Source organism: Megascapheus bottae, chromosome 20, assembly GCF_031878675.1.
Source record: "Megascapheus bottae isolate mThoBot1 chromosome 20, mThoBot2.hap1, whole genome shotgun sequence".
NCBI lineage: Eukaryota > Metazoa > Chordata > Mammalia > Rodentia > Geomyidae > Megascapheus > Megascapheus bottae.
In genome coordinates this window covers 868,529-880,957 of record NC_143528.1, presented here as the reverse complement: position 1 = coordinate 880,957, position 12,429 = coordinate 868,529, and the positions used below count along the sequence as shown (strand labels likewise).

The window sequence follows — 12,429 nt, the reverse complement described above, 5'->3', positions numbered from 1 at the left end:
AATAGAGTAGTTTTTCAAACACTTGCAGGTTACTTAAAATTTTAAAAAGGAAAAGAAATATAGCTGAAGTGTCCTAGAAAATGAAAACAATAAGAGAACACTGTGTCCACAACAACTTATACCTCATTTGAGAAGTGGTTAAATTCAAAGAGTTTAATAGTTCCCCTGGTCATACAGGAATGGGATTTTGAAGAATTCCATAAAAAATATGTTTTGTCTCTCTACTTATCTCTGCACACTTAATGGTGGCCAATGATGTTGAAAAAGGAAAGGCAATTCACAGCATCAGGGGTCTAACTCGAGAAATGGAAACACTGAAAACTATAGTTTGTTTAAAGGCAATTAAGGGGACATTCCACTAACTTTAATCAAGATGAACCAGCTACTGGGTACATTTCCAGGATAACAGCTAACTGTGTGTGTGAGTTGTTCTCGGTCTTTGGCTATAACTAGTATATTAAATTATACTTGGTCTTTGGCTATATGGCTATAACTAGTATATTAAATTAATGTGATAAACCTGTTTAGCAATTTCTAGCACATGCTAGACAATGAGTTTTCTATTTCTCATGCATTGGATAGATTGTGTAGATCCTCAAATAAAAGCAGCATAGACATTAGCCCTTGAGTATAAAAGCCTTCTGCTTCTACCTTGAGCTCATCTACACATTCGTCTTAACACTGGTTTTCTTTTTTAAAGGACATAAATAATATAATAACATCATAGCAAATCTTTAGAAGGGTCATGTGATATGGGACAGACTTTTGGTGGACGTGCTTTAATTTTTCCCTTATCAAAACTAGTGTTACCATTTCATTTATTCATATAACTTATACTAAGGCTTTAAAAGTAAGATTTTGTTAAAACATTACTAATTAGAATGCAACCTTTAAATATATATCTTGAAATAATCTGACACTTGGAAGTCTTAGGAACTCCCAAATATGCTCAACTCAAATTCACCAAGTTTTAGCCCATCGTGGCAATGCACAGAGAGACACATTTCCATTACAATAGCTGTCTTCCAATCAAGCCTCTTACTTTCCAGCTAAGGTTTTAGCAATCTAGTCTTTTATTACAAGGGCTGCAAAATGGTGACTTCCTCCTTCATTGCTCATCATCTACTCAGAGTATTCCTTCCTCTGCCAGTAGGTTCAGGATAGGAACACAGCTGCCACACGGCTTTATAAAGGTTATTCTGGTGTGAGACTTTCCATCACCCTGGGAATCTAGCACATTATACCCATCTCCTAAACTGTTCTTTTTTCGCTAACAATTGGATAACAACATGGATTACTGTTATTGTCTTTCTCTACATCTTGTGCCGCTAGGGCTGGAGCCAGGGCCCTGCTGTAGAAAGTGTTCTATCACCGGGCCACTCTAGGGCCCCAGATGTGTTCTATGACTGAGCTACATCCTCAGTCCAATCTATACATCTATAATGCTGATTAAGGCTGGACTTTTATTTACCCAGTTTCAATCCGTCTAGTTTTTAACATGTGAAAAATTTGTCAGGATTTTTGCCTATTCATGTAGTGAAATTTAATGTGTCTGACACTTATTTATGTGATTGTTATTGAATATGAACTTTGTGATACCTAATACAAAGATTTTTCTTCAATCTAGGATTTGTTTTGTTTTTTACTTTTTAGTTTAATGCAATCAATAAGATAAGCTTATACTTTTCTTCTGTGTCTTATGCTTAGAATTAAATACATAGCAAATATTCAAGCTATTTATTCTATTTTTTTCTTTTAAAAAGTTATCTTTAGGAGCTGGGATTTTGCCCTTCTAAGGCACTCCACTATTTGAATTCTCCCTAAATATTCTAAAATTTTAAAAGTAGACTTTATCTTACATTTGAGGATACTTAAAAATATCCAAAGAGGGCTGGGAGTTTGGCCTAGTGGTAGAGTGCTTGCCTAGCATGCATGAAGACCCGGGTTCAATTCCTCAGTACCACACATATAGAAAAAAGCTGGAAGTGGTGCTGTGGATCAAGTGGTAGAGCACTAGCCTTGAGGAAAGCCCAAGGACAATGCTCAGGCCCTGAGTTCAAACCCCAGGACTGGCAAAAAAAAATATCTAAACAGTTAATTTTGGTGCTAATTTTGTTTTTCTAGATTTATGTACATGTTGCATTCTGGTTAATTTTCCTTCCTTAAAATATATGCTCATACCTGGTGTTGGAGGCTTAAACATATAATCCTAGCTACTCAGGAGGCTGAAATCTGGAAAATCGAGGTTCAAAGCCAGACAGGGCAGAAAGGAAATTTATCTACAAAATAGGCAGCAAAAAGCTGGTCTGGAGATGTGGCTTAAGTAGTAGAATACCAGTTCAGCAAGCAAGCTGAACAAGCAAAAAGCCCCGAGTTCAAAATTCAGTACTGGCAAAATAAAGAACCCATCTCTTGGCTGTCTCTCAATTCTTATACAAGTATTAACTTTTTAATTATTATGTTAAAATATGGATAACATAAGATTAACCATCCTAAATATTTCTAAGTGGACAATTGGGTGGCAACAAGCAAAGTCACACTGTTGTATAACCATTCCAAGTGTAAGAACAAAAATATAGTAAGTATAAGAACAATAGTATAATAATAAGTCAGTATAATAAGTATAAGAACAAAAACGGTGAAGAGGAGAAATGGAAGGTAAGACTGGCTCCTATAAACTTTTAGCTCCATGTAACAGATAATACGCTAGTGTTAGAATTTGATCACTTTTCCTTTAAAATAATTTTATCTCCCTTTACCTACCTGTCTACTACCTACTTAATTACCTCCTTCCCTCCCTACCCACCCTTCTAGCCATCCATCCATCCATCCATCCACCCACCCATCCATCCATCCATCCATCCATCCATCCATCCATCCATCCATCCATCCTCATGGTACTGGAGGTTGAATCCAGGGCCTTGTCTATGCTAGGCAACCACTTTTCCATTTGACCTACACTACTTTTGTATTTTGAGATAGCTTCTCACTAACTCTGCTACAGCTGCTTTCAAACCTGTGAACCTCCTGCCTCTACCTTCTTAATATCATTTTATGTTCTTGGTCACTTATTCTAACAAAATAATCTCACTTTGTAAAGTTCCAAGAAAAGTTCTGCTAGGGCCATCAGTGAGGCGAGCACATACTTACAGAGCCTGCTTCTCCCTGTCTAGCACTCCCATTCCTCTGTAGAATTACTATAAAATACTTGATTTCTATCATTATGAAGGGATTTTTAATTTTAAATTTTCTAACTTGCTGACAAATGGGGTCTAGACTTTTGAATAGTACTTGGCACTTTGTATCTTGCGGTATGTTCAAACATTGGTACTTTTGGCACATATCACTGATGGTTCTAGTTGTTCTGAATGAATTGCTAGATGTTAAAGTGTGGCAGTGAAAATGCCACATACCCTTTTGGGGTCCCCTTGGCACACCTGGCAGAGCCCTGCCAGGCCAGGCTCTGCAGAAACAGGTGGTGGCAAGACAGGTTTGGTGACATGCCCCATTTACTACCTTGAACAGGGCTCAGGTAAACAGACCTGTCTGCTCCTGCTTAAAAGTTCTTAAAATTTTATGTCAATATTCATTGGTTACTTATGTGGTTTTAAAATGAGGTTTTAGAATTAGGATAATTCTTTATAGAATGAAGAGAAGATTATGTAATTTAAAATTGCCCCTTTTAAGAATTGGAAAACATCAACAAATGAATCTAAAACAGAAGAAAAAAAAAGTGTCCCTGTTCCTTGCCTCCCCCGGCTCTCCCCTGCCAAGTCCTGGTGCTTGAACTCAGGGCCTTGGCACTGACCTTGAATTTTCTCAAAGCCAGCACTCTACCACTTGAGTCACAGTACCACTTTTGGCTTTTTCTGTGTATGTGGTACTGAGGAATTGAACCCAGGGCTTTCTCTGTGCATGCTAGGCAGGCACTCTACCACTAGGCCACACTCCTGGCCCCTATTCCCTGACATTTGATTGGGTTAAGAAGGTGTGAGGTACTAGGGTTACAGTACAGGGTCTTGCACTTGCTTCTGTTGCTTTCTTGATTTCCAGATTCTCTTTGTTCCCCTGGTTGTTTTGCAGATAGAATCTCATGAACTTTTCTACCAGGGCTGGCTTCACACCATGGTCTTTGGGTCTCAGCCTCCTGAGTATCTAGGATTATAGGGGTGTACCACCAATGCCTAGCTAAATGATTTTTTTCTTTTTTTCTTCTTTTTAAGAATTCTGTTGTGTCCCATTGCTCTGGTCTACTTCTTTCCCTCAGCATTTCTTATGTATATATTTGCAGAAAGTCATGTATATGATAGAGGGGTTTCAAATCCTTAGTACACAGCTGAGTGGTTTTATCTATTTGTTTATTAGCTCAGGCTGGTCTCAGACTCACTATGTAGCCCATGCTGGATGTGAACCCACTATCCTATATCAGCCTATGTGCTTGGATTATAAGCATGTGCCACCACACTATGACTTGTGTGGTAGCTTTTACAATGATAATAAAAAATTCTCAGCCAGAAGCCAGTGGTTCACACCTATAATCCTAGCTGCTCAGGAGGTTGAGATCCGAGGATCACAGTTTAAAGCAGCCCATGCATGAAAATCTGTGAGACTCTTATCTCCAATTAACCACCAGAAAATAGGAAGTGGCACTGTGGCTCAAATGGTAGAGCGCTAGCTAGCCTTCAGCTGAAGAGCTCAGGGACAGTGCCCAGGCCCAGAGTTTAAGCCCCACCACCAACAAAGAAAAAAAAAACCCACAAATTCTCTTCAAGCGAGGCACAGCTACACATACATAGGCCCAGCTATTCAGGAGGGTAAATTTGAGCTCACACATGCAAGACCAGCTTGAGTAATATAGTGAGATTTCAACAAAAAAGTTCTTACAATATGCTTTTCTTTTTTCTGTGATTGATAATATTACTTGAATGCAGGGCCTCACACTTGAGGGAAGTGCTCTACCGCTTGAACCCCAACCCTCGTGGCCCCATCCCTCTTTTTCATTTATTTTTCAGATAGGGTGATGAACATTTTTGCCTGGGGTGGCCTCAAAAGTTGGCCTTCCCAATCTCTGCCTCTTAAGTAGCTCATATTACGGGTGTGAGCCATCATGCCTGGCTTGTGCACTCCATTATACAAAATATTTTCTTTTCTATAATTTTTCTTTTTGTTAAAAGCTTGAACATGAGCCATGAGACTCTTATTTCCAATTAACCAGCAAAAATAGTAAGATCAAAGTTCAGTAAAATAAGTTGGGCTTTGATGGCTCGTGCCTGTAATCTTAATTACTCAGGAGGCTGGTATGTGAGGATCATACTTCAAAGACAGGTGAGACTTTTATCTCCAAAAAAACAAAACAAAACAACCCCCCCTCCCCCGCAAACTAGAAGTGGTGCTGTGGCTCAAGTTGGTAGAGTGCTAGCTTTGAGCAAAAGAGCTCAGGGACAATGCCCAGGCCCTGAGTTCAAGCCCCATGACCGACCAAAATAAAATTCAGTAAGATAAAACACCAGGAAGCAGATACTCAAAAGGGAGAAATGGATAGACAAATGGAGAGGGGATAATGCAGTCAAGAATCCAATGTAAACTGGGAGAGAATGAGGGAAGAAGTGACATTGTTCAAAAAGAAATGTACTCTTCACCTGTCTTATATAATCATATTCCCTCTGTAAATCACCTTTATAATAAAAACAAAACTAAAAACTAAAAGAATCCAACTCCTTTGTATAACTACTTAAAGATAATAATACCCCCCCCCCAAAAAAAAAGAAATAGGAAAAGAAGAACAGGACAAAAAAAAAAAAAGGAAAAAATATGGCCGGAACTGGCGGTACAGCTCAAGTAGTGGAGTGCTAGCCTGGAGCAAAAAAAGCTCTGGGACAGTGACCAGTGTCTGAATTCAAGCCCCAAGACCAACATAAATAATCTTATTATTAAGAATAATTATTATTAAACTATGCACTTTGTCATGAAAACATGAACAAAACTTCTCCCTAGAAAAATCTAAAGGCGCATCTTTTTTTTGGCCAGTCCTGGGCTTGAGCTCAGGGCCTGAGCACTGTCCTTGGACTTTCTCAAGCTTAGAGCTCTACCACTTGAGCCTCAGCACCACTTCTGGCTTTTTTCTATGTATGTGGTACAGAGGAATCGAACCCAGGTCTTCATGCATGCAAGGCAAACACTCTACCTCTAGGCCAAACTCCCCACCCTAAATGCTCATCTTAAACAAAGCTTTCATATTTGTCTTCCTGCCAAATTCTCAGCTTTGCACATGTTTTAATGAATGATCCAACAAGAAACTTCAATCTCCAGCATAAGAGAACATCCTGACCTCCCCTCTGGACTCCACATGGCTGTCCACACCCTCTCAATGCTTCCTCATTCCTGACCTGCCTCATCGACTCACCAGCCTCATTCCTAATGGCTCCCCACGTCTCTCGTGCTCACGCTGTGGGTGCTGCAAAGCCCCGGCCTAGCTGGCTCAGCACACTCTCCTAAACGCCACCTGACCTTCATCCCTGTAACAGTGGCGCCTGTTCATCATGTGCAGTCTGGGCCTAGCTCTTGCTTCGTTGGGGCTGGTTGCTGAGTGTAGGCTGGTCCAGGAGGGAGATCTCAGCACGATCTCAGGTACCAGGAAACCTGGCTGGGGAACTGGCAGCTGTTCACATCGACCTCCCTAGCGCTCACAGCACTGGAGCCCATTTCTTCCTCATTAACCTTCAGGGCTCCTCCTGTTCCAACATTCCCCCACCCGGACAATATACCACCCCCCTATGCAGCTCTGTCCAGCTGATAGAGGGGTTAGGATAGTGGGAACTACCCCTCGTTTAGAATCCACTCAAACGCAAGAATCACTGAGGGAAAACCCAGAGCAAGAGTCTTTGAATTCTGCCATGCTCATTTGTCTCCTTCCATTCCTATTTGCACCACAGAGGCCTGGTCCCCTGCCACAGGGAAAAAGCTCTGATGGGAACCCCAGAAGGGGAGGCCTGGGACTAACTGGGAGCGGGTGGGGTGGCACCCCCGGAGGAAAAGCACTTACAGTCCCAGGTCAGGCCCTGAGAAGGCTGAGTGTGAACCACAGAGGTGTCACCCGAAGGAGCAGGAGAGACTCTGGACGGATGTGGGGAAGGAGGCCGATACCCATACCCAACAATGCCCTGGTACACCATGGTTCTTTCCACATATCACCACGCGCAGAATGTGCCAACTTTTGTGGTTCTTGTGCCCTGGTGGCTGGTGACAGGCTGTCCCTGCTGGGGGAGGCCTACCTTGCAGTGTGTGGTGCTCACAGGAAGCCCGATGTTGGAGGCAATCACCACGGTGAAGGCTGAGGCCAGCTCGATGGTGAAGCCGCTGTGGGGAGCGCAGGGAGACATGTCAGAGGCCCTCCTGCCCTCCTCCAATGGTGCCACAGGCACTCCAGAACATTCTATGGGTCAGCGCTGACTGCTGACTAGGCAGATGGACAAGAGCAGAAGAAACTGCTGCATAATGGCAACAGTTCACGCCAGGCTTCTCATTATCCCGCTGCCAGCCCCAAACAGCCTGCTTTCCTGATATGTTTTCAAAATCCACACACTGAAGGAATTGGGTCAGAAATTCCTGCTGTGTGGTAAGATGATAGAGTAGTCATCTCTAAAGGGACACGGGAAAAACTATGCCCTCATTTTTAAAATGTGCTCAGACAACTAATTTTTCTCCAAATTAATATTTTAAAAGGATCCTTTGCTAAAAGAAATCTCAGGAGGGGAAAACTAGGAACAAAACAAAGTTGACTCCTCCAATTTGATTTTTAAACAAAAAATTTCTTACAATAGGTAGCTCCAAATTTTAGTTCTTTTCTTTTTGCCAGTCCTGAGGCTTGAACTCAGGGCCTGCGCACTGTCCTTGGACACTTTTTGCTCAAGGCTAGTGCTCTGCCACTTGAGCCACGGCACCACTTCGGCCTTTTCTGTATATGTGGTACTGAGGGATCAAACCCAGGGATTCGTGCATGCCACTAGGCTATGCTCTCGATCCCCAAATTTAATTATTTTTTGATTAGTTCTGTTTTAAGCTTGTTATTTAAACTCTGAACACACATAAAGGCCCCACAGTTGAATGAAGTCTCTTGACACTCTACTTTTGACAACAAGGACACATGTCCCATGTGGCTGACCTGGACAGTGGTCAAGTTAGCTCTGGAAGGATAGCAGAGGGAGCTGGTATGGCTGAAGAATTTCTGGAAAAGGCAGGATTGTACTTTGGGTCTAGAATGTTCATCAGAGGCACTGTGTTAAGTTAGGGTAAGGCTGGCCCATGTGTCCTCAGTGGGGGCCCTGTAGGAGGCGGGGCGTAGTGTGAGGGCTTCATGTCACTGGGGATATGGCACTCTTGCATTTGGTCCTTCTCCCATGGCTCCTCTGTCATTCTTTCATCAGCCATAGAGTGAGCAGTTTTGCTCTGCCAACTATTCCCTCTATTATGTGCTCCCTTGCCATAGTGCAAAGAATGAGGCCAATCTTACTATGGACTAGAACCTTCCAAACTATACCAAAGGTCAGCAGGCAGTCTTCCCCAGCTGCCAAACTCCCCACGCCACATGTGTGGCTGAGCTCACCTGGACGGCGTGATGGGAGTGAGATCCTTCCCCATGGTCTGGATCACTCTTCTCCCCCAAACCCAGAGACCTGTACAAATGCCAGCTCCACCATAGAACAGCAGCCAGACGGGAGTTGCTGCTTCTTGCATTACTCCACCTTGTTTATAAATCAGCCACAAAGCCACCAGGGGACCAATGGCGTTACTGGAAAGAAAAGAAGGTTAAACACATAGGCACTGTGATTCTCAGCTCAGAGAATTACACAAGGTTACTATACTTAGGCTCATCTATAACGTGTAGGTATAGTATATGATCTAATTTAGTAGTAATGAGTTTATTATAGCATACTGCACCGTCTAGTATTTTAGCTGTAAGTATATAGTTCAGCACCCAGGCCTTGAGTTCTGAGTTCAAGTCCAAGTGCCAGCATACACAGGCAAAAAAGTAAAGTTTGTATGGGATGAAGGGTAAACCACCTCAGCAGTGATGCTCAACTTGGTGGGGGTGGAATTTCTATCCATGCTGTTTACCACTGAACTCTAGCGCCCAGCCTAATCCCCAGTGTATACTCCTTGTTTGATTTTGGTGTGGGGGGGTTGAACTCAGGACCCTGTGCTTGTTAGGGGTGCTTTACCACTTGTACCTCACTCCGGAGTTGGTTGGTTCTTGGAGAGGGTTTCACCCTTGTTGCTTGGACTGGCCTGGACCGCTCCCCTCTCCCTAGGCGGCCGGCGTGGCCCCAGTGCTTACCTCACGTCATTGCCGCCATGTGCGAAGGACCCGAAGCAGGCTGTGAGGACCTGCAGAAAATGGAAGAGCAGGTGGACCTCGGCGGCGTCCTTCTCCTGCTCCTCCTCGGCCGGGTCCTCGCGAGGCTGGTCGGGGTCTGGGAGCTCGGACGCCAGCTTCATCTCCACGCCGCCCTCCTCGGCCTCGATCTCCGCCTCTGCCACCGCGTTGCAGTAGCTGGAGTAGCTGTCGTAGCGGAGCCTCTTCTTGGAGTAGGCCACGGTGTCCCCCACCAGCTTCTCACTGTCCTCGGGGGCCGGGGCCGGGTCGGCCGCCTTCAGGGTGGCGTGCACGGGCATCCCGCAGATGGCGGCCGTGTAGCAGGTGTAGCTGTTGTTCCGCCGCAGCAGCCGGTAGTTGTTGTCGGGGCCTGGCTTCTCCTCGGAGCCCCGGTCCACGTGGATCTTGTGCAGCAGGTCCTTGTACAGCCCCGAGTCCTTGTGCACCGTGTGGTACACGTGGCCGTCACTCCTCGCGTGGCCGCCGTCGAAGCCGAATGTGCCGTTGGAGACGGGAGACTTGGCCGAGCTGGGCGTCATGGACAGCGCCCTTCCTGGCGGGGTGGGGGAGAGTTTGGTTAGGGCTGGGTGGGCTCGGGGGTGGGCCAGGTGAAGGTCTTATCCTCTAGCCTCCTCAGTGCAAAGCTGTCTACAAAAGAAAAAAAAAAAAGTGCTCCCCAGCAGCTGGTCATGGGTGCGTAAATATTTTTATCGGGTCTCATTTCAACAAATCCACTCATGAATGTGATGCTTCTTGGTCCTAACTGACCTTCTACCACTGGATGTCAAGTTAACTACAAATAACATACAGTAAGAGCTAAAATTAAACTTGTAAACACAGTAACAGGGCATATCAAAAATGAGTTCTGCTGAAGAGGATCTTCCAGACATCATCACAGCATTCTGTTCTCTAAATATCAACCGAGGGAGAATCCTCAAAAAGCATTTATTGCAGAACACCCTTCACACAGGAGGCAGACTCATTCAGGGGAGACAGAGGCTGTCTGCTTCTAAAGGGTCATTCAGGACCATCAGAGGCAGTGCCTGCAGGTTGGAAGGGCAGGTAATTGGCCTGCTTTGCAGGCCTGGGCGTGCAGCTCAGTGGTATTAACATGTGCTTAACCAACAGGAGGCATTTGGTTCAATCCTCACTATCACAAACTGAAATAAAATGAAAAACAAAACCAAAAAACCCATCTACTTGCCTTGGGCAAGTGAGGTCCTACAGAAAGCAGGCGCTGGAGCTGGGTACCCGTGGCTCACGCCTGTAATCACAGCTATTCAGGAGACTGAGATCTGAGGATCTCCATTTAAAGCCAGCCCCGACACAAAAGTCCATGAGCCTCTTATTTCCAATTAGCCACCAGAAAACGGGAAGTGGTGCTGTGGCTCAAGTGGTAAAGTGCTAGCCTTGAGCTGAGGAGCTCAGAGCAGGCACTGGCCCCACCTTGAAGAGCATAAGCCACGTGCATAGAACAGGCAGGGAGTGGAGCTCACTGTGCATGTCCACTAGTGTTATGAGATTGCAGGATGGCCTGGGACAGCCTGAAGGGTTTCTAGGGTCTCTGCAGCTCTATGGCCTGATCATTAGAAGTGCTTTTAGTGAATGAACCAATCTTCAGCCGTTTGGGGAAGGTAGGCTAGGGTAGCTGAGTGTGCTCAGTACAGACACTTGCTGTGTCAGACACCACTATGGAGGCCTTCATGCCCTGGTAAGACTATGAACTGGAGAAAAATCACAGGCCAAAGGAAGTCTATCCTGGGAGTTGTAGAACAGCCTCCTGGGGTTGCTTTGGCCTCTAGGTGTTACCAAAACACTGGAGCACTAAGGATATAGCTCAATGGCAGAACATGTACTCAGTATGTGTTGGGTCATCCCCATCAACAAAATATACAACAGGAAACTGCTTCCAGGTCTGAATGGTCACTCCTTTGAAGTTTCCTGACACACAAATCCAGACTTTCCAGGTAAGCCTTACCATAGGAGGCCCGTGGATGGTTCCCTGCAGAGGGGCCCTCTGAGGCCCCTGCCGTCTCCCCAGGGGGCCCTGTGAGAGGGACAGTGCTGTCATCATTGGCCTTGGCACCTGGAAGCTCCCGAAAGACAGGGGATTCCACTTCTTGGACTTTACTGAGGCTTTCGTCAGATACTCGTGATAATGCACCTTCTTTTTGTAGTTTGCCTAGGGAAAACAGAGTCAGAACTACAAATCCTAGATGAGAACTCTTGCTAGTGAATAATGAATGTTAGAAACTGTAGCACCTACTTTGAAAATAAAACAAAACAAAAGGTTCTATCTAGATTAAGAAAAATAGAAGTCAACTATGGGTAAAATTTAGCTGTTGGGGAAAAGATGTAGATGTGAGTCATTACGTCCAAGCAAGAGCGGGCTAGACAAGTGAGCCAGGCAGGCTCAGGTGCAACATTCTGTGCATCCACCACTGCCCAGCCTGTCTTCTATGTTCCCAAACTAGCTGCAGAAGCCCTGAAATGTTTATTGGGTTTGGCTTCAAAGACATTTGTTCTAACATAGTGGTTTTCTTCTGGTCAATAAATTATTGGTCTCAGATTTCTTTATGGTACTAAATTTTGTGAAGGAAATAAATTCTTAGGAGGGTCCTACTTAAAAAAAAATCCTTTAACGGGGGTGGGGGGTGAGGGAAATGGGAACCAAGACATGAGAAAGGGTATCAATGAATGTGAAGTAATGCACCTTCTATCTGGTGAATATAATGTAACCCTTTTAATAATTACAATAAAAATATATGGAAAAAATCCTTTAAAATGAAACAAGGAAAAGCCTGGGTGATGACTACCACCTACAGTCTTAGCACTCAGGCTGCCTAGGTATGAGGATTGTTTGGGCCCAGGAGTTCAAGACCAGCTTAGGCAATACAGTGAGTCACTGTCTCAAACCAGCAAAATAGCTGGGTGCTGGTGGCTTACTCTTGTAATCCTGACTACTTGTGAGGATCATATTTTAAGGCCAGCCCAGGCAGAAAAGTTCCCCAAGACCCCTTTCTTAACCCATAGTAGTGGCTATGGCTAGTGTCATC

The 12,429-nt window shown here is 44.5% G+C and overlaps 1 protein-coding gene across 6 annotated transcripts in view; it reads right to left on the bottom strand.

The window, feature by feature from the left end:
• Nucleotides 1–12,429, bottom strand: part of Slc20a2 (solute carrier family 20 member 2) — a 103,442-nt gene that overhangs the window by 1,862 nt on the left and 89,151 nt on the right. For all 6 annotated transcript variants that reach the window (XM_090353852.1, XM_090353846.1, XM_090353848.1 and 3 more), the window contains 4 exons: nucleotides 11,352–11,555; nucleotides 9,335–9,926; nucleotides 8,603–8,788; nucleotides 7,272–7,356 (listed from right to left, as the gene is read on the bottom strand). In XM_090353852.1, the coding sequence (XP_090209978.1) occupies nucleotides 7,272–7,356; nucleotides 8,603–8,788; nucleotides 9,335–9,926; nucleotides 11,352–11,555 (1,067 nt within the window). The remainder of the gene's footprint in view (nucleotides 1–7,271; nucleotides 7,357–8,602; nucleotides 8,789–9,334; nucleotides 9,927–11,351; nucleotides 11,556–12,429) is intronic.